Genomic DNA, 21852 nt, shown 5'->3' with positions numbered 1-21852 from the left:
GTCTGGGAAGCCAGCTGAGCAGCCCAGAGAGCTGGACAGCCTGCCTGCAGGTCTGGTTTCTGCCAAAAGTTTCAATGGAATTGACACATTCCTTTGGAATGGTTTCTATTCTTTCTAATCAGTGTTTTCCAATGGAAAACTGGTCCATCAAAAAAATGTCAACCAGCTCTACTTTTAATCTGTCTTGGCATAGCTGGAATTCATGTCTTAACCCATCCCCAAAAGACCTAAATGACAACAGATAGCATGGGGCACTGCACACAAATAGAGTGACTTGCTAGCTGCTGTGCCACGTGCCTCCCAGATTGGGAAGCAGCTGGTATGTCCAACTCCTAGCCCTAGCCCTAGGGGTGGCCAGGATGGTCCGCGTGCTGCCCCACCCCCCCACCCACAGCTGCAGCTTCCATTGGCTGGGTCAGGGCAGGGGAGGAACTAGTGCGAACGCAACTCGCAAGTGCTCAGCAGGCAGCTATTGAGGGGTCGCGTGGCGCAAGCCTCTTCTGCTGCTGCCTGGTCCTTTTCTCCTCACGCTCCTCGTGTGGCTGGGCTCGAGTTGCAGTACGTGCCCTGCTGCACACCATGGTCTGTCTGTCGCCCCATTGCCAGCACCCAGGAGTTCCAGGTATGTGTATCCCAGCCTCAGAGTGCTGGGAATGGAGCTGCACCCCCCATCTCCCTTGCTGCATCCCTTCCCGTCCCACCCCCTGCACCTCCATCCCCCTCACTGCATCCTTCCCCCATCCCATCCTGCCCCCACACACCTACCCATCCCAGCCCTGTACCCTTTGCAGCACTCTCCCACCTCCCAGAGCTGCCACCTCTATGTCCCCCACCCCCACAGCCCTGCGCTCCACTCACCTCCATACACTGCTGCACTCCCATTATGTCCCTATACATCCCTATGACCCCCACATCCTCATGCTCCTGTAGCCTTCTGCCTCTCCCTGCATCCCCATCCACCCCACATACTCTCCACGTGCCCTCCTCTCTCCTTCACTGCCCCCTCTCATCCCCACCCTGCTCTCGTCCTTGGCCGCTTTCCCTCCCCATCCTCTCTCCTCCACACACACAGCCTGTCTTTTCCCCTCCAGCCCACCCTCCTCCCTTCCCAGCTGGGTGATTTAGGCACCCCTGGAAAAGTGTATGAAAAAGTGTCTCTGTGTAGGCAAGTGTGTGCATGCATGCATTGTATGTGTGTAAGAGACTGTGTGTCTTTGTGTAGGGAGGTGTGTGTATTACCACGTGTGTATACCTGTGTGAATAAAATTTGCAGCCTAACTCTTTGACTTTTATTCCTTTTGCTGGCTTGCGCACAAAAAAATTTATGACATAAAATGTGTGTGTATTCATTTCATAACAAGTTTTTTAAAAGAAAAGGGAACTCTAAAAGGAATGTATTATTTCTTTAAAAGTAAATGTTATTGACTAGTAATTGCAGAAGAGCCAATGTATCAGACATTTCTCCCCACCTTTGTCTAGCTACATTACAAACTCTTTGTTGCAGACTCTTTTTATGTGTATGTCCAGCAACTACCACCCTGGAGCCCTGGTCTTAGTTGGGCCTGTAGGCACTAAACAACAATTGTAATAATAAATAATGTGGAAGTATACATGTTAGTGCATGCTAGATGTGTACACAAGAATACACATGTATATCTGCATGTAGGTGTGGGAGTCAGTTTCTGCAGTTTTGTTTATATAGGTATCTGGACAGGTGTGCATTTCTGTGGTTGTTCTCTATGGATTTGTATTTGAACTTCAGGAGTGGGCCCATTGCAGCTGTGATAATGTGTGGTCCTAATTCCACACATAAAATTACAATAACTTTAGTGAACAAAAGACATGGAGCTGGTTATGAAAAATGGGAAGAGGGGAAAGAAAGAATCACGAAAACCTTTGTGAAATTTCATTTTTTTTAATTACCCTTTTTGACTATCTTGCTGCCAGCTCTAGCATTCTGTAACAAATAAAACCTGAACTTAGCATAATAAATTTGTCAAACAATAAATATGCCTCTTTGGGCCTTGCAGTGAAAATGAGCAGGTGAGAGAGGGTGGGGGAGAGCAAGTGACGGAAGGAGCGGGGATAGAGTGAGAAGGGGGTGGGGCCTCGGTAAACAGGCGGAGCAGTGGGCGGGCCAAAGGCATTCGGTTTTCTGGAATTAGAAAGTTAGCAACCCTACATACAAAGCAGGACTGAAATCCACGTGTTTCACACTTTCATGATTGAAAATTATAATCTCCAAATTTGTAGACTAAAACCAGAGGATAAATGAATTTCCTAAGTTGTCATTTTAGCAAAACACTTACTGCATTTTGCAGAGGAGCATTTAAAAATGCTCCCTTTTAAAAAGTGGGCCCTGCTTTTCTCAATAATTCTTTGGGTTCACTATCTAAATGAAAACAGTCTCCATCAACTCCAAACACCTCACTCACTTACTCTCACACACAATCTGTCAGCTGCTTCTATTCTCCAATGCTGCCATCCTGTCTCCCTTAGTCACCTGCTCCACTCTTCACAGAGAACATAGGAGCCAGGAAGGCCAGTGAGGTTATAGAGAGTATGCTCTGAGGGATAACTGGCAGGCAAGTAGGGACGTGGGATGGTGAACATGGGGGTAGGAAGAAAGAGCAGGCCTTGGGGAGGAATAAGGAGTTGATTACAGTTTTTCTGGGAGCTGGAGTATTAAAGATAGATAGATAGATAGATAGATAGATAGATAGATAGATAGATAGATAGATAGATAGATAGATAGATAGATGAAAGAGGGTTTTTCTTTGGATTATATGTTTTAGAACAGTCCACAACTTTGCAGAAGGTCTGGGATTGGGGGAGGAGGGAAGCTGAGTGCCTTTGTACTAGGGCAACACAGCTAAAAGTCTCCCAAGTGCTGCTGCCTCAACATACCATGCAATGATAAAGGAGCCTGTTAGCTCCACACCAAAAATGCAGTTGTAGCTTGCAAGGGCTAGACAAGGACTCAGACAGTGATCTCCCAACTTTTTAAAGGTGTGTTGGTGCTTCTGTGCAACCACGGCTATTCTTTAACAAAGGTTTTTGGTTGGAGGAATAAGTAAGTTTACCAGCCATTCCCTTAGGCAGTAAGATTTCCTAATATACCAAGGTGCAATGGAGCAATTCAATTAGCAACATTTCAGACATACATCCTCACTTCTGTGAGTCAGATATCAGACCCACAACATGTTCTACACTTGAAATTCAATTTGTATTTTTCAAGGTGATAGTAGGTGGTGCTAGGAGAAGGGGAATACATAAATTGTGCTCCTTCCTTGCTATGGCAATTGAGGCTTCTTTTGATCTGACAGGTCAGTGGACTAGTAAGATTTAGTCAAGATGTCTGCATTACTACTCAGAACCCTCAAAAGGGGTGATGATAGTGATTACTGTACTAACAAATGTTTCATATTATCGAAATGCTATTTCTTTATGTTTTTCTCAATATATACCAGGACAGAAAACACAGCAGCAGCTATTTGAAAATCATTATGGGGCAATCTATTAATGTGTTTTAATAAGAGTACTGCATCAATTTGCCTCATATAGATGCATGATACATTTCTAAATCAGTTCTCTCAAAAATGTAGTTGAAATTATTAGAAAAATAAATTACTATATGTGCACATTACATTTTTTCCAAAAAAACCCAGTGGGCCAGATTCTGCTTTGAGTTGCACCAGTGCAAGTTTGAAATAACCTAATTGAAATCAATGGAGATAGTGGACATCTATACGGATGTAAACAAAAGCAGAATTTGGTTCACTGATTTAAAAATAACATCAGCTAGAACTGACTGCAATTCTGCAAATACAAGTCCTGAAATTTACTCTCTCCAGTCATATACCTTAAAATGGCTGTATCAATTTTTAGAAATTTTTTTCAAAAATGCATGTCAAGGTTCAGCCAAGAGTGATTTTCAAGACTGCTACAAAATCTTAAAACAGAATTTCCTGATGAAAGACTGATTGATCCTAGCCTATTCTATCTGAAGTTACAACTCCTAAAATAATCCTTAACAAGTTTTTTTTTAAATGAAGCTTTTTTCCCTTTATGTACCAAAAAGTCTAAATCAAATTAGAAATGCATACAGGCTATTGTAGGCTGCAGCAATATAAAAGCAAACTTCAGGAATTTATTTTAACATTACCTGAGGTTTTGTCTCCAATGTAACCAGCAATAGTTATTCCTAATCCTTGGATGTTTTTAGTGAGTTCTACATCAAATTTCTCTCCATCTTCATCAATATCAAAAGAAGTCTCTGCCTAACAAGAGAGTTTAATGAAAAAGGAAACCTTTTTTAAAAAAGAAGCTGCATTCCATGAAGTCAAACATTAGAGACAAATGTCAAAGACAAAGTAGCAACTTTTCTTCTGCTCCAACACGGATATTCAGACAGACAGCCATATTGTACACAGACAACATTCCTCACCAGAATGTTACTGGTATCCTGACACTTCTCAACACACACACACACACACACACACACACACACACACACACACACACGACAGATGAAGCTCTAATAAGCTGAGCAATATATGTCTTGCACAATACATGCTTAAATACAGGATGCATACAGTTCTGAGATTCCTTTAATCTCAGCTTTAAACAGATCACAAAGGCTTGTTCTAAATTTAAAATAACCACAAACAAAAAGGTTTTTTTAAACTCGTAATTTTTCAAATAAATGGCCAGTAATTTTAGTTATTTTTTTCTTATACATGCCAAGTTTAAAACATAATGGAATCTATTTCCAGTGAAACAATTATGTTTCCTGTTTTTAGCAAGACTTGAAATTTCTATTTCAGAAGGTGGCAATTATACTTCCAGCTATTTAAATGATGACAATCACCACTAACACCCACTATAGTCCTCTGAACTTCTGTGACAGAAAAGGCTGTTGGCAATTAACTCATTTATTTATTGCTAACGGAAGTGCTTTGATTACAACAGGAGAATGCGCATTAAATAATAAATATCGTATTAAAAAAAAACTTGGAAAACTTCACTTTGAGGCATCACAGAACTGGCTTTTTTCTAGTGTTTAAAATGAATGTTCAATGGCCAGATTACCAGCTTGGGTAAATCAGCGCAACTCCACTGTAGTCGATAGAGCTATGCTGATATACACCAGCTGAAGATCTGACCCATCTCTTTATCTGAATAACTCCATCCAAAAATACAGTCAAGCACAAGCAAAGCATCTAATTCTGCAGCTCTAAACCCTCCTCCTTCGTATTACAGGGTTATTTGGACAGCACATAAATTATAACAATCCATGTTTAGAGCCCAATAATTCCTTCCATTTCCGTTAGCTGATTAGTTTCCAGAAGTACTAATCTCTCCTGAGAATCATGAAGAGGGATGCCAGTTTCACGGCATCATCCCTGTATTTTTAATGTCCTGTAGAAGCCCCTCTGCTGAAGCCTCACCCGGTTAAGGCCCATCCTCCCATCCTGCATTTAAGAGTGAGCCACGGATGCCTGAGGGGGAGCTGCATCAGCGACATTCTCCAAAACATTGGTGGTAAATATCCACACATAAGTTACTGAGGCTTTCGGCATCATTAACGGAGTTTCTATATCAGGGGTAGGCAACCTATGGCACGCGTGCCAAAGGCAGCACGCAAGCTGATTTTCAGTGGCAGTCACACTGCCCAGGTCCTGGCCACCAGTCCGGGGGGGCTCTACATTTTAATTTAATTTTAAATGAAGCTTCTTAAACATTTTAAAGACCTTATTTACTTTACATACAACAATAGTTTAGTTATATATTATAGATTTATAGAAAGAGACCTTCTAAAAACGTTAAAATGTATAACTGGCACGCGAAACCTTAAATTAGAGTGAATAAATGAAGACTCGGCACACCACTTCTGAAAGGTTGCCGACCCCTGGTCTATATTCAACAAGGGAGATTTTGTGCAAACGTAGGGCAGCTGCCCAAACACAACACACCTCCTGCCAGGGACAAGGTGGTGGGGGGAAAAACAAAACAAAACAAAAAAACTACAGGGGGGAAGAGGGAGCTAAAAAATAAAAGTGAGGTTTTGGCATTATTTCCGTTGTAGTAGTGGAAGCACTAGATAATATCATCCTCATGATTGCAATCTCTAATACCAGCATTTCACATCATGTAACAGCCAGAACAGCATAAATCTAGATGTTCTGATACATGAAGTCATGAGAATCAGCTGCTTTTCTAAAAGTACTGTTTTACAGCTAAATAATATATGCAGGGTGGTTATTGACTTCTCTATTTGATGTTTCCTGCAAAGAAACTTCTGTTGAAATGCCCTGAATTGAGACATTTCCCTTTTAAAAAGGGGGACAATTCTTATTTGCAAACAAGGGTCAGAAGAGCTAACTTCTCTTCCTCCCCCACCTACCCCCTCCCCAACCTTTGGGCACTGTGCAAATAGTAATCTCCTCTCAAACTGTTTCAAGACCACCTAATGGGCATGTAGAGCCCTGCCTAAAATATAACAGGAGGGGTGAAGTTATCTGCCTATTCTATCCTCTTTCTGTAACATGAAATAGCTACGGGTATAAAATCAGTTATCGAGGGGAAATTTTTTTTTTTTTTTTTTTAAGACAGGTAAAAGGAATTTTCTCAAAGTGGTCTATCTAACTTAAAGAAGTGTTTTAAATTCATTGACATCAGTAGACATTCCTAGAAATAGTAAGAAAAGCTGAAATGAGAAATTTATTATGGGGTATAAATAAGATCTATTTTAGTCTTAAAAGTTTAACAATGTTCTCTCTTGTTTCATTCACTTATTTACAAGTGGCTATTTGTGTGTGCTCATTATGGGACTGATACTGCCACATTTAAGTTGAGTAGGTACTCATTGCATTGAGCTAGGCTATGTTATAAACACACACACACACACACACACACAGATTTTCAGCTTCCTATTTTAAATTTACAGCTCATTGTGACATACCTACTATAGTGTGCTTCGTGAAAAAGTGATAATTCTCATGATAGGAAACATCTGAATATGTGAACTTGCCATATGAATTGCGCTTAGATTACTAATGCTTTCGCTTTCCTGTATTTTCCATTTTTTCCCTTATGTTAACATCTTCTCCCTCAGCATTTTTTTCTGAATTTTAAAGGAAGAAATCATGGAGGGGAGGCACTGGTAGATGGGGTATATTTTGGGGGAGTCAGGAGAGAGAGAAACAGAACAATGGAGGAAAGAGGGAGTGTCAGAATATCAGAAGAGGAATAAAGGTAGCAGCTGGGTGTCTGTCTGGCATTTGGCTAGCTCATGAAGCTGTGTCAGGTTACCAAGGAAAGGAGCTGCAGCTGTGTGCTGGCTGGCACAGTGAGGAGCTGTCTGACGGATGGTGATGACAATATGGGGATGAAGAGATGTGCCTGGGCAGGAGGAGGAGACAGAGAGGCAGACAGAGGAAAGTACTGCAGATCCAGCTGGCCCACTCTAGAGAAAGGGTTGCAAAGTTCAGGGAGGTGCTGCAACACATTGATTGTTCAGCTGTCCCAAAGCACCACTAACGGGCACATCCAAGTTAATGGGTTAGTCAACCTGGATGCTTAAAAATTATTTCCACCACACACGTCTTTAAGCATGGATCATGAAAGAACGCCATCCATACAACTCCCACTCACTTCAATGGGGCTCCTTACACACTGGGCTTGTAAGATCCTGCTTTCCATACCTAAAGGATGAAAACATGGCTACTGGTCATTAAAACACCGGCCCCTGATATAAATGTAATATTATTCAACTGGTAACAGAGTGACAGTTGCCACATTTTAATGATATTTGTTTATATGTACCTGTTTCTCTGGTATGGAAGTTGGTACAGGGGTTGATGGAGGGACGGCTGGTGGAGGTGGTTCCTCTATGGGACCTCTTGCAATGACCAGCTTCACTCGATTTCCACACTGTCTCAGAACTTGTGCCACTTGTTCACTGCTCATTCCAGCCAGGTCTGTATCGCCAATTTTCAGGATGTGGTCTCCACTGCATAACCTTCCATGCTGGATAAGGAAGTAGCCAGCCAACCAGTCACAATTATCATAAAAAACACTAGCAGCCATTTCCCCTTTCCCCCACACAAACGATCATACTGGTCAATTTAAAATGCGTGCTCTGCAACTAGTTTTTAAATGTCATGCCATACATTCATAGTGGGGCAGAGGAAAAAGAATATGCCCTTGTGTGATACAAGTGCCGCTATATGTGTACAGGAAAATAGTTTTAGAAGTGGAGACCAACTTCTGCGTACAAAACTGTGTAGAATTATGTAAACGGCTTACACATTTAGCAATTTTATACAAAGATGGGAATTTTGTCTTCAAAATCCCCTTGTACACCCATTAATGCCTGATTTGCACCTGTAATTTCAGTAATTTTCTGTGCTGTCATTTGTGCACACACAAACATGCATTTGTGTGTGTACAGACCTTGGGCCTCTTATTTAAGAGCTGGCCCTCAGGATTAACCATGTTTTTTAAAATAAATTATATTTCTCAGTTACTGTGATATCACAGTTATTTATATTGTTTTAAAAACATTCTTCATTTATTTCTTGTTTCTTTTATTTTACACTGTAAAAATGTTTCAAGTGAATTTAGTACCCACGAAAGGTATTAAAACTGACAGACTGGGGGGAGTGAATTCATCTGTTGGCCCACAGAACACATGCAGCATGGACATCAGCAGCACGAGCTACCTACAGACAGAGCAGTGTTTAGTATGTATATACTACAACTGCGATTGTGATTGCAGCAAGTCTATACATACCCAGGCTAGCTTTAATCTAGCTGGCATAAGAGAACCAATAGCAGTGAAGCCACAGCACCATGGGCAAGCCGATGCTGAAGTCCACGTTGCCGTGGTTTCACTGCTATTGGTAATTGCACTAGGCAGGTCTACATATGCTGCAATCACACCTCCGATTGCAGTGTAGACATTCCCTTAGTGCCTCAATCCTGACCTACCGAGACTACAGGTCAGAGGAACAACCTGTCTCCGAGCCCATTCAATCCTTGAGCTCTTTGCCATGACTGCTGAAAAAGGTGCCCTTGGTGGTGGTTTTGTGGGAAATGGAGCGAGATCACCAAACTCATCTCACACAGGTCACTATGATGGTAATAACCTTTGGTCATTTCCAATTTGGGTTGGATTAGCTGTACAGGTGAAAGACTATCGTGATATTTATTTCAGAGTTAGAAATGATATACTTAGCAGCACACAATAGGAGTGGTGCAAAGTAATAGATTTAGGAGAGTGACTGAAGGCCAGATTTCACTTTTGGGTTTGTATGTGCAGATCCCACATTCTATACATGATCATTAATAAGGGTAATTTGCCCATATACATTACTAGCATCATCTTTTTCTTTCAGCCTACAAGGAAGAAAACTGTCACTTAACATTATTATGGCAGATTTACATGATAAATTTACCACACTCTAAACAGTAAAGAAGAAATTGTTAGGGGGGAGTTTACCTGATCAGCTACTCCTCCTGGGAGGATGGTTTTAACTATAACTCCAGTTGACTTTCCTCCCACTATCCCAAATCCCAAACCTGATCCATCATTCACCAACTCAATGGTCTCCACATGCTGCCAATGGACCTACAAGGAGTAAACTTGTAAATAAGCTTGCAAATGACTGAAGTAAGAATACACCTATTAAATCTTGTCACAAGACACTTATACAGTATTTCTATGGCATATTTTTGAAAAGAGGGGAGAAAGAAAACCTAAAGGCAGCTCTATATCAGTTACTATTAGCCCACTGGAAAGGAAGGTGGGCATTTAACAAGTAGAATTTCTCCACTATGTAGCCTCTCCATGAATCTGTTTACAGATCAAAGTCTTAGGGATACTGGGAGGTGGTGAGTGCCTTCAATTCCCAACGCAGTCAAAAGGAATAAAATGTGCTTAATATCTTATGGGAAGCATTTAGCATCTCACTGGATTGGGACTCAAAGTCTCCTATAATGTAGATGAGTCACTCTCACCAGAAGTCACATACATGCACTGAAAAGGGGCTATGGATCCAATTCTCAGCTACAACTGAGGGGGAGACTGCAAGAGGGCCAGTTCTACTCCATCCCCAGCATAGATGAGACCAGCCTGGCAGCTGCTGTAAATGACACACACTGGCTATGACTCCGTAGGGGACCATTCACCCAATAGAAATAGCTGAAGCACAGCTCACTCTAGCCAAACTCCGACCCCAACGGGCCCCTACACCAGGAGGCTGCATGACTGGCTATGCCAACTCTATTCTCCCCGAGGAGTCCTCCATGCCAGAGATTACCTCAACAAGGAACATTCAAAAAGCTTTCTATTCCCTTTACACCATGAAAATAGCACGGGTTAGAAAATCTGTATCTATTCAAAGAAATTGGGACATGAAGAGTACTATTCGTTTAAGTGGTGTAAATCATTATGATTACATCACACAGCATCAGGCATTTTCAGCCCACTGAAAAGGACGAAAGCCTCTTCACTGTAGATCCAAATAATCAGCTATCATTCATTTCACATTCCACTTCAAGTCAACAGCTTTATGCACATGCAGAACTGTCCCTTAACTGGTAAGCAGAAGTTCCCAGGCTACAACCGGTAGACTGAGGTTGATATGATGAGAATGGAATATTTGTCGCCTGATGGTTTTCTTTCTGGGCTTGACGTTGTGATGGAAGTGGGAGCTGTTCTGTAATGATTTATGGATATTCTATGCCAGTGGTTTTCAAACTTTTTTTCTGGTGACCAGTTGAAGAAAATTGTTGATGCCCGCAACCCAACAGAGCTGGGGATGAGGGGTTTGGGGTGTGGGAGGGGCTCAGGGCTGGGGCAGAGGTTTGGGGTGTAGGGATGAGGGCTGCAGGGTGGGGCTGGGGAATGAGGGGTTCAGAGTGTAGGAGGGTTGGGGTAGGGGGTTGGGGTGCAGGAGGGAGTCAGGGCTCTGGGCTGGGAGTGCAGGCTCTTGGGTGGGGCTGGGGATGAGGAGTTTGGGGTGCAGGAGGGGGCTCCGGATTTGGGGGGGGCTCATGCCTGTGGCAGGGGATTGGGGTGCTGGAAGGGTCAGAGCTCTGGGCTGGGGTTCAGGCTTTGGGGGGGGCCAGGGATGAGGGGTTTGGGGGTGCAGGAAGGGGCTCAGGGCTGGGGATTGGGGCACAGGCTTACCTCAGGTGGCTCCCAGTCAGCGGCACAGCTGGGGTGCAGAGGCAACTTCCTAACCCCTTGCCCCCTCCGCCTAGGAGCCAGACCTGTTGCTGGCCACTTCCAGGGCACAGCGTGGGGTCAGAACAGGTAGGGACTAGCCTGCCTTAGCCAGGAAGCACCACTGACGGGACTTTTAACGGCCCGGTCGGTGGTGCTGACCAGAGCGGACACGACCCAGTCCTTTCGTGGGTCACGGAATAGGTTTGAAAACCACTGCTCTATGCTGTATGTTGACCTGATTATTGGGGTGTTCACTATGTGAATACAATGGTTTCATTTAATAGTCCTCTGTAAGGAAAAACAAGCAGGCTCAAGATAACAACCTTAAAGCATTTGCTTTAAGAAGCGGCTTAAGAGACAACACCAGAACAGGAAAAGGTCCATCCACGCACAGAAGAGATCAACAGACCTGTGGCAAGTTTCAAAACGAACACGCTTTCAAGAGAGGGCTGAATTTGGGGAAACCAGATTGAGAGACAGGTACCTGCTGAGCACATCTGAAAAAGTTAAGCCTTCTGGGGGTACAATTGAGGGACAGTAAGCCTTGGGTAAGACAGACATGCATGCAGATTTTTTTTTAAACACTCTCTTGATGCTTTGTTCCTATTGTCAAAATAAACAATAGTTGGTTTTAAGAAGGCTCTCTGGTCACGACATACACCACTGGTCACACACTGCCGAAAGGAAGAGTTCATATTCAGTTGGAACTGCAGGGTAAGAGCTGTTGTTACACAAGGTACTGTAGCCCAGTCAAAGAGTTGTAGAATTGTGTATTTCCTCCCTGGTATAGACCTGACACCTGAGAGGGTGCACTCAGAAAGACCAGAAAAGGAGACAGAGGTGCAGCTATAGTCCTGTAATCATGATAGATGTCTCCCCCAATCTGAGACATTTGGACTGTGCCTCCCTTCCCACACCTTGGCCTTCCGCATGCTCTATTTGGCCTTCTCTGCCATAAGAGAATGAGAGCAAAAACAGGGAGAATGAGCTTGGCTGCTAGTACAGATCAGATTGCAAAGCCCCACAAGTTTCTGTTCCCTAAAAGGAGAGGAGTAGATCACAGGAGGAGATTCCATTTGCTGCTGCTTCCCAAAAAGCTTTAAAAGCTGGGATTGCAATAGATAAAGCAGAAGTGCTCTGTTTGCCTCTTTGAAGACAGAGAATTTAACACATGGGAAGAAAGGGCATGACCAAGCCCCAAAGCCCCCTAGACAATCCTGAAATGTTTCCAGTATTTACAGGAGGAAAGGTACAGCCCAACTGGCTTATTTTGGGAGAAAGAGGTCAGGAGCGGGGGGAGGAGGGGGGGATACACGGGTTACATAGTACTGGATATTGTAAGCCTATATGCACCTGAAATTGAAAACATAGACACTGCCCTTACATTTGGGAGGTACTCACCGGATTGGAATGGGCAGAGACTGTGCTAGCAGCAGATGGAGATCGAGAAACTACAGGACTGATCAGCTGAGGCAAGGAACCCCTTGCCACAACTAGTTGGACATTATCTTTTGCCTTCTGCAGGATGCTGATAGCCTGTTGATGTGTAATTGTTTGATCAAGGGCTTGTCCATTAATAGCAAGGATTTGATCTGCTTCCTTCAGCCTTCCATCTCTGTCACAAATGTATAAACAAAACAAAAAACCCCACAAGAAAAAAAAATGTTGCTACAGACATAGTATTTTGACAATTTTCCAGTATTTTTTATCCTGTTTTCTATTTTCCCCACTTCTTAATCTTTCCCTGCAGTTTTGCTACAAGGTGCTATTGTGGCACTCGGGAGATCAGCTCCCTTTGAAGCTAATCCCACTGCCACTCTCTCCTGGCTGCTACCCCCTAGCTAGCGCCCTTCTCCCTGCACCCCCATCCGAGACTAAGCATATTAGATTGAGTTGCTCCCAACCATAGCCTGGGAACTTATGTTTATTCTTGACGTTGAGCTTGCTTAACAGACCAAGTGCTCTACTTTGTTCAGTGTGCAAGTTCTGAATATTCATCAAACCATGTAGTGGAACATACTTTCATCAAGATCCCAGGAAAAACCAATTTTCTTTTCAGCGAGAGGGAGAGAATGTATGATAAAACAGATCCCTTTTAAATGAAACACCTACATAAATTATAAAATAAATCATTTTGTGGCAAAGGAAGTACTGATGTACAGTCACACATTGAGCCCTTTCCCAGACCTACTTCAAAAGAATGTGTATGAAATCTACAGATGAGTTACTCTTAAGCTTTATTGCTTCAGAAAGATTCAAACAAGCAAAGGCTCTTTTTCAAAATATATACATGACAATGCTCTGTGAAAATCAAAGTCGAAAATTGGTTTCTCCAGATCACATACTTCTTTGGTTGCCTGGCCTGGAAAAGGGGCCAAGGTACTTAGAAGTGACCAAGAAGAAATGTCCTCTAGCCCCAATCCAGAATATTTAGCTGGGAACTGAAATCCTCTAAGATTTATTGCTTCAGGGACTCTCTAATTTACAGTTGAACAGTTCTGTACCCCACTAAAGTGACTCTAGAACTGACACAGTACTTGTTTTTGCTTCACAAAATCAATAAGGAGTTGATTCAATAAAAACATGTTTCAGCTTATCCATTTGAATAGGGCAACGCAGACCACTTGCATGGAAAAGTAATTTGAAGGTGGGCCTTAAACAGTCTAGAAAAGATTGCTGCGATTAACAGCAAACCATATGTTGCAGAATTTAACTCTAGGGCCCATACACTGCACTCACTTGAATGGCTGCGTTGAGACCAAAAGCAGTTTAAATAATACTAATCTGTTGCCCAGAGAGGTGAGCAGGGAGATCCCATGCAGGGAACTGCTACATATAACAGAGGATATCCACAGGGACTTCCCATGGCCACCGAGACGGAAACTTAGGCAGGGGCACAGCCAGTGGGTTCATGCACAGTGCAAATCCACTAGGTAACAAACAATCAGGGGCTGGAGGGGGAAAGCACAGTGGACCAATTCTCCTACACCTCCTAATAGTCTCTAGGACTAGGGGCTTTCCTATTTAGCTCCTAAACCCAAAAGTTCTTTGTTCAAGGCTGGCTTGTGGGATCAAGATTAAGGTGTAAAGGATATTTTCACAAACAATCATTATTGGTGAGTTCCCGGTAACATTTTCTGGCTATACTTGTTTAATTCCATTTTTTTTTAAGTGTAAGCATATTAGGTTAAGCACTGTTTGTAAAGGCATTCTGATCCCCTTACTGTTGCTCTACAGTACTCTGCAAACAGCACTGGTAACTCCACTGGGGATACTCCTACAGTACATTACTATTTAAAGTAAGCGTATCAGAATCTTGGCCAAAACAATTGGCTCAAACATACATCTTTGAAACTATTTTTTAAGAACTGAGGGGACTATTCTATCTTCAAAAGTATACAGTATTCCCCAGTAACATAAACAGGAGTTGTACCAGGGTACTGAGATCAGAATCAACTCTTTCATCTGGTAGAATAAATTTTAAAAATACTACATCAGTGATTATATATCGATCTAATCCAATGCAATAATATGATACTAGGATTATATTTTATGATTGAAACTTTATTAATGTAAAACTTAATTCTCAACTGAAAAGCAGACTTTAAATGTCTTGGGCCTAAGAGTAAGAGAGAATGTGTGGTGGTACCGTGAATAATGACAAGCACAAACAAGGACACCAATGACTAAGTTACATTATGATGTCATTATTCAGTACCAATGATCTCACCTATATGCCACGCTTCCTTCTTGGATCTCCTGCACAAATATCCCCAGTTCCCCTCTGTTTTCACTCTTCAATCCCACAACACTAAAGCCCAGCCCACCACTTGGAGGTTTAACCAGCTCTAAGGTCTCGACGAGGCGACCCTGTTCAAGCAAAATAAACAAAAAGGTACAAATGTTAAATACACTTAAAAGCAGCATTAATGAAACATTTTAACAAACTCTTACAACCGGAGTAGACTTCGCTCAAATCAATAAATGAATAAATTATTAGAACATACAGCAAAACCATGGAATGCTGCATCCAGTTCTGGTATCTCTGGGCCATATAGAGCAACAAAGTTGTTATAGCCTGGAGGAAAAGGCTGAAAAGAGCTAGATGCATATAGGTTGGCTGAGTGGTGACTAAAGGGAAACCTTAAATGTCTATACATATTTGAAGGAAGAAAAGTAATTATGGAGTATAACTAGGTATAATGGAATGAAATTCAGAAAGAGAACATTTAGGCTATCGGGAGAAACTTCCTGACAGTATTGTCTATTAGACTGGGAAAGAATCTCTCAAGGGAAGTGATGGAAAACGTCTCCCCTGAGTCTCTTCAAAGTAAACTGGAAATGCACTGAAAGAACTTCTTGGCCAAATTTTAACCTAACATCCCTTTGTACAACCTGATTGAAGTCAATGGAGTTGTAAGTCAAGGCAAACTTTGGCCCACTATAATGGCAGAGAGGTGGACTAGATGGCTTAATAGGTCTTTTTCATGTCTAATTCCTGACTTTATTATATACTGTATTAATCTTGTAACAACCCATAACAGCAAAATTCCACTATGAGAGCCACACAACTGATACAGACTCTGATAATCCACACTCTTTCATATATGGAATGGCAGTTCTTCACATATGGTGAGAGAGGAATACCAAAATGCAGATTTGCTGTGAAGAATATTGCTCCATTAAGAGAAGTGTAGTTAATAATGCAGTAAATAATAAATAGCACAGTATCAATGGTATTTTGTTGAGAATATTTCCATGTTTATTCTAAAACTCCAAGTGCTTCTCAAATAAAAAGGCTAGAAATATTTTGTTTCACACAGCGAAACAGTTTAAATGGAGAGGAGGTGTTTGCTTTTAAATACTGTACTGTAATTCATTTCTCTTTAAGCAGAAGGATAACAATAAAAATATTTTGAATTCATTCAACAATTGCAATGATCAACTATTTGTGGTTACCATAAGTCATAAAATACGTCAATGGAAAATTTAACTATTTGCAGGCATGTTGTCTTACCTGTGACATAGTTCTGATTAGTTGCTCCAACTCATCACTGGAGCTGGAGGATTTCCCATTAATCTGAGGAGTAACAGATCTCACAGATGCTTCTAGCACATTAGCAGGGCTGCCATTCTGCTGAGCCAATAAATAGGATTCGTTATGTGGCAAGGAACCCACACTAGCACCATGATGGGGAAGCTGTGGGAACTCACCAGCCGAATGTATGGATGGTGCAACATTTACCTGAAGATGATTCACAACATTAGTCTTAGAGTGTCTTAGTCTTCATAGTCTTACAGTGTGGCAAAACAATCATTACTGATAAACCACATCATGATTAACAGATCTTCTTGCCATGACAAAAAGAACACAAAAATTATCTTAGATTTTTTTTTAAATGACACTTTTTCCTCATACACACAATATGTTAATTGATATCAAGTTGTGAACCATAAAAATATATGAGTAAATAGTCATGGGAACAGTTTGCAAGCAACATCTGTACCCTATATAAAATGTATTTGTCCCTTTTAGCGTAAGCAGCCAGAACAGTTCTAAGCACTGTGGTAATTCAGGACAAATTTGAACAGAGCTGTCGTCGCCATACCAGAGAGTCTTTTAAAACCAACCTAACCCTTTTAAAAAAAATCTGGATTTATCTTGGGGAGAGAAACCTCACTGGTGACGACAGAATTAGAGGTCTCACTGAGAGTTCATGGTTCAGGTCTTTTGTGTCACCATATGGTAAGACTGTCACTCTCTATTAACCTCTCCATCAGCTCAAGGATTTAATTTAAAATTAAAGGATGATGTGTCTAAATCCCCTAGACTACTTTGAAAATCTTTCAGCTCTGGTTTATACCTCTACTATCTGCCCTGAGAAAAAGGCTTGTGCATTGTGCTGCCCCTAGAGCAGACCAGAGAATAAACTAACTCAGAGGATCACAATCCTTCCCCTGCTTGCCCTTGGTCAGTAGCAGATTACTTTTTTTTTTTTTTAATGCACAAGTAGAGCTATGCTGATTAGAGCTTTGAAGGCAGGGAGTCAAGACTCCGTCTGTTCCCCACTCTTGCCTGTCCATGCACAGAAGCTCTGAAACGCCTGCTCTCCCTCCTGCATTGTGACTAGTAATTATGGACTTATTTGCTGTTTACAACAGCAAACACTGACCAAAATGCTTGCATCATGTCCTACAATGCCAAAGAAAAAATTAGGTAAAACAATAGATTGTAGTTTTCCTTCTTTATCTTTAAAGTTGTCATCAAAGTTTCAAATATCAATAGAAAATCTCAAAATTCCTGGGGGTATTTTTAAAATCATTTTCTTAGCCCTAATCTTATTCTATCAACTCCAATATCACTGCCCAAACTACTGCACTAACACTGGGTAATGAAATTTATCAAATGATCTTACTATTATTTCTGTCATTCTATAATCATTATTTTGTTCCGTCACTTATCTCCTTCCTCAGCTTTAAACTTTCACAATACCTGCAAGTGCCACTCTGGTAAACATCCTCCAACGTATTCAAATGCAGCAGAAGAGTATTTCATTCTATTCATTCTCATTTCAAGGAAAATGTAGACTGAACACACTCTCAGACTGTGAAGTAGTATCCTAAGGTTAATGGTGCAGTCTCTTTGCTGGAGTTATTTAGAACTGGACAGGGCTGGACAGAGCACTTAAAAATACACTGTAGGACACAATCCTGGATTGACAGGAAGATGGACAAGAATGCCTGATAGACATAAGGGTTGAAAATTGCTTAGGATTCTATGACTCTTCTTTCTGTCACAAAATGCTAACTCTGTTCATATTTCATTATCTCTATTAATGATGAATCATCTGATTCTTTTCTACTCCTCAGAACAGAGGCTGAGCCAGAAGGTTTCTGAGTCATTTTTGGAGCAGAGCAGAGTCAGGACTAAGAGAACCCCTGCTATGCCCTGTTACAATCCCTAATTCAGACATCTGTATCCCTGATTGCACCCTCAAGTCAGAAATTTAACCTTCTAAAGGGCCCATCATTATATGCAGAAAACTATGTCCAAAATTATTTGTCTGTGCAATTTACACCCACCGAACTGGAGGCCAGGATTTAAAAATCTGGTCCTTGGAATCTATCTGGCCCTCGGAATCTAAATTCAAAACCCAATCCTTGCTCAGTATAATATACAGTATAATGACATGAAGGGATGACCTACTGCCTATTGTGCAGCTAACATAATCTGATCAAGTGATATAACTTGACAGTTTGAAGATTAGTAAACATTTTATTTGCTCTATATCCCTCTCTGTACGCTCCACCTTCAAATATCAATAACAGTCATGGTTCTTAACATAATACATTTTAAAGGGCCTGATTCTCATTTACAATAAGGCTATTTTACACACTCCTAATCACGTAAAGCACCCTTAAAGCAGGTGTAATAATTCACTCCCACATGACAGCCCCTTTACACACCAGAGCAGTGTGAAGTGGCCTGAGTGTAAATGAGAATCACACCCAAAAAGTTTTAGATGTGCAGCAACCTGAGGTCACAACACATGGGCCCAAACCTGCAAACTCCAACAAGCACCATGCATAACTGTTTATAGAAATGTGTTTTATAATTATTTTACTTATGAAAACAATCAAATAGAAGTGTATGAAATATTTTATCCTTAGACTTGTACTTGGGGGCCATTATTCTTCACTTAATATCAGAATGCCAAGGTGTCTCTTACACTGCACATGATTGGCAGGGACCCTCCCTCCCAGGGGAGATTTTACCCTGTGCATATGGAGTAGGGGGAATGCTGTCTTAGTGCCCCCATTTTCCCCCTTCCCTGATACTCCATGGAAGCCTGACCAGTCTGTGTGGTTCTCAAGCCACCCCCTTTGATGGGATGTGTAAAATCACCCTCCAAGACGAAGTCAGAAAAGAACAGAAAGTCTGAAAATAATGCTGATGAAGAGACAAATTTTGGACCACCTGAACAAAGCTAAATAGAGAGGCCTTACATAGAAGATCATCCTATAGATGAGGAAGAATAGTATACTACCTTCCTAATGTGCAGAGCACCTGCACAGCTGGCTACAGCCACGCAACTACTATGCCCCTTTACCGTCATCCCTGACTAGCAAATCCCCATAGTCGTAGACCCACTGGCCTCATCCCTGCCCTCTCACCATGCTCTTTAGGAACAGCTGCCTCTGCAAAGTGCTCTCAATCTTACGTAGGGCATGGATTACCTCTGAACAGCCTCTCTGCAGCCTGTCTCCCCACAAAGAGCAACAGCAATGCCTGTGCTGCATCTAGAACTTTCCATATCTGCAGATAGAAGAGCTAGATGTACCAGCATCCCAGCTGGAGTGAACCACAGTGACTCCCTGGGTCTGACCTTTTTAGGAACAGCAGCTCTTCTGCATGATCATGGTATTGTTTCTCCTCCCTGTTATGGAATAAATCACTTACTTTGCTGGAAGGGCAAGGAGCTCAGTAAGAAAAAAAATCCTTTACTGTGTCCAAAAATGAAAAGCACAGGGTGAGAAAAGCCTCTCCTATGTATGAATTTACAGCAGGAATACTGATATGCCCCTTGCATACACTATAAGAAAAGACTAAAATCATAGACACTGTTAAATCTACACTCACAGGAAGACTTATTTTCTTAAAAAATCTTTCAGCAAAACACTGACTACAGCACAGCTATGATGCATTATTGAATACTAGTTCTTCTACTGTAATTGATAGTGGCACTCCACTTTAATGATCTTTATCTTTAAATCTAATTAAAGAAATTAGTTGAATGTTCAATGGGGATTAGCTTAATGTGAGAAGACTATGTCAGACAAAGTGGCTTCTGACTCCTGATCACAACTTAGGGGGAAAAAAGGCTGAAAAAGTAAAGTTTTTCACATATATTCAAAACTTAATCTCTCTTGCTCTCTCTCCACACACACACACTCTCTTAAACAATGGGCTTTTTTAAATATTGATACTATGCAAAGCCATCTTGCTATATGGTACCTGTCCCTTGGTATATGCCATGAGTTCTTCCCCTGCAGGATGTTAACACCCAGGGGAACTGCAAACAAGGAAGGTCATGACCATATTACCTTTCTTTATGGCTAAATAGGAAGGGGATCCTGATTTTTTGTTTGGTTTTTGTTTTTATTTTTTTGGTAAGGGTCACAGTATAGAAAAGGTTGAGAATCACTGGTGAACACTACTCCTAATCACACAGATAGAGGTCATTCCCGGGTGACATTAAATCACAAATGGAAGTCCTACAAAAATGATGCTTTTGTGGTTGTAAGACATATTTTTCACAACATATAAATTGCACTGCTTGGCAGTTATAAAACCATTATAACTCCATCATAAAGTAGCTTTATCGCCCTGTGATTATGTAAGTACTGTAAGAAGGAATATTACTTTGTTCTATAAATTGGCTTATGCTAATTTGCCTTGATTGGCTTTCCTTTACTGTATGTAACATCTGCAATATTGACATAATTTGGCATTAGACAAAAAGAAAATTCACTGATACCACACAGTGTGATAAAACTTATGTTACAGTTGCATAGTTAGACTCTCAATGCAATTAAATACTACTTTCATTTGGTTGTTCAAAATGTTTTTAAAAAAAAAATCCTATTCCAGTCATATCTTTGGTACATCAGCATTTTAAGAAACAAATCAGCATTTTTAGGTCTCTCAAAATTAGTTTGTTTAAAACTTCAATGTTTGTGTGTGTCAGGCTGAGCAGGTGTCACTATTTCCCAAGACGACCCAGACCTCAATACAGTATTTAATCTGGTATTTGTGTCTCCTAAAATAATCAAGGCAGTTGTAAGCATGCATAATAATCATAAAGGGTCCAATCATCCTGAAAAACTTGAAGTGAGAGGCTAACTCTGCAAAGTTCTCTTTGTAATGTTTTCTCTTCATTTTTTTCGGTAGGGTGTTATAGAGCACTCAAAAAAAAAAAAAAAAAAAAAAAAAAAAAGGACTTAGGACTGGACCCAAATCCCACCACCACCTACCGCAGCTCTTTAAAAATGAACACGCCGTTCAATGGAGGCTAGCATTACCTACATAGCAGCCTTACTTTTCAGTGTTAGCTCTGAATCCCTGGAGTCCCGTCCTCCCAACTCCAATCCCCAGCAGCACAGTTCCAAAAGAGCCATGCTGACTGCCCCTGCCACTAATGCCTCACTGAGTCACATGGAGAGTTTTTAGGTCAGAATATATTTGGCTTTATGAGCATGTGGAATATTTTGGATCACATGACAGACTCCAGGACCAACAGTCACTACTGTAGTGGAAAGACAACAAAACACTAACTGTGAGTGCTTTTTTTGTGTAATGCTTTGCAGGGATTTCACTTGCTCTCACATGACCTTTCACAGGCAAAAAAAATTTAGTTTCCCAGTGCCTGTGTTTAATTTCTTTGCTGTATAGACTTTACAGCACTGAGCATCTGACCACTGTGGGCAAGCTAGCATATGTCTGCATTGCAGGGGTTATTTTTCCATTCCTGAATCATATGTAAAATGGCCATAATTCCAAGGGAGAAAAATCTGAGGAATGCAGTTCAGCCAAGGAAGGGACTTTTCTCATTAGC

The 21852-nt window shown here is 41.4% G+C and overlaps 1 protein-coding gene across 40 annotated transcripts in view; it reads right to left on the bottom strand.

The window, feature by feature from the left end:
• Nucleotides 1-21852, bottom strand: part of MPDZ (multiple PDZ domain crumbs cell polarity complex component) — a 131938-nt gene that overhangs the window by 94050 nt on the left and 16036 nt on the right. For 36 of the 40 annotated variants that reach the window (XM_065549549.1, XM_042850478.2, XM_042850487.2 and 33 more), the window contains 6 exons: nt 16254-16481; nt 14967-15106; nt 12638-12851; nt 9506-9634; nt 7828-8031; nt 4166-4280 (listed from right to left, as the gene is read on the bottom strand). In XM_065549549.1, the coding sequence (XP_065405621.1) occupies nt 4166-4280; nt 7828-8031; nt 9506-9634; nt 12638-12851; nt 14967-15106; nt 16254-16481 (1030 nt within the window). The remainder of the gene's footprint in view (nt 1-4165; nt 4281-7827; nt 8032-9505; nt 9635-12637; nt 12852-14966; nt 15107-16253; nt 16482-21852) is intronic. The other 4 variants (XM_042850493.2, XM_065549560.1, XM_065549561.1 and 1 more) reach the window with 2 other exon arrangements.

Source organism: Chrysemys picta, chromosome 6, assembly GCF_011386835.1.
Source record: "Chrysemys picta bellii isolate R12L10 chromosome 6, ASM1138683v2, whole genome shotgun sequence".
In the NCBI taxonomy this organism is placed as follows: domain Eukaryota; kingdom Metazoa; phylum Chordata; order Testudines; family Emydidae; genus Chrysemys; species Chrysemys picta.
This window is presented reverse-complemented; position numbering and strand designations above follow the sequence as displayed.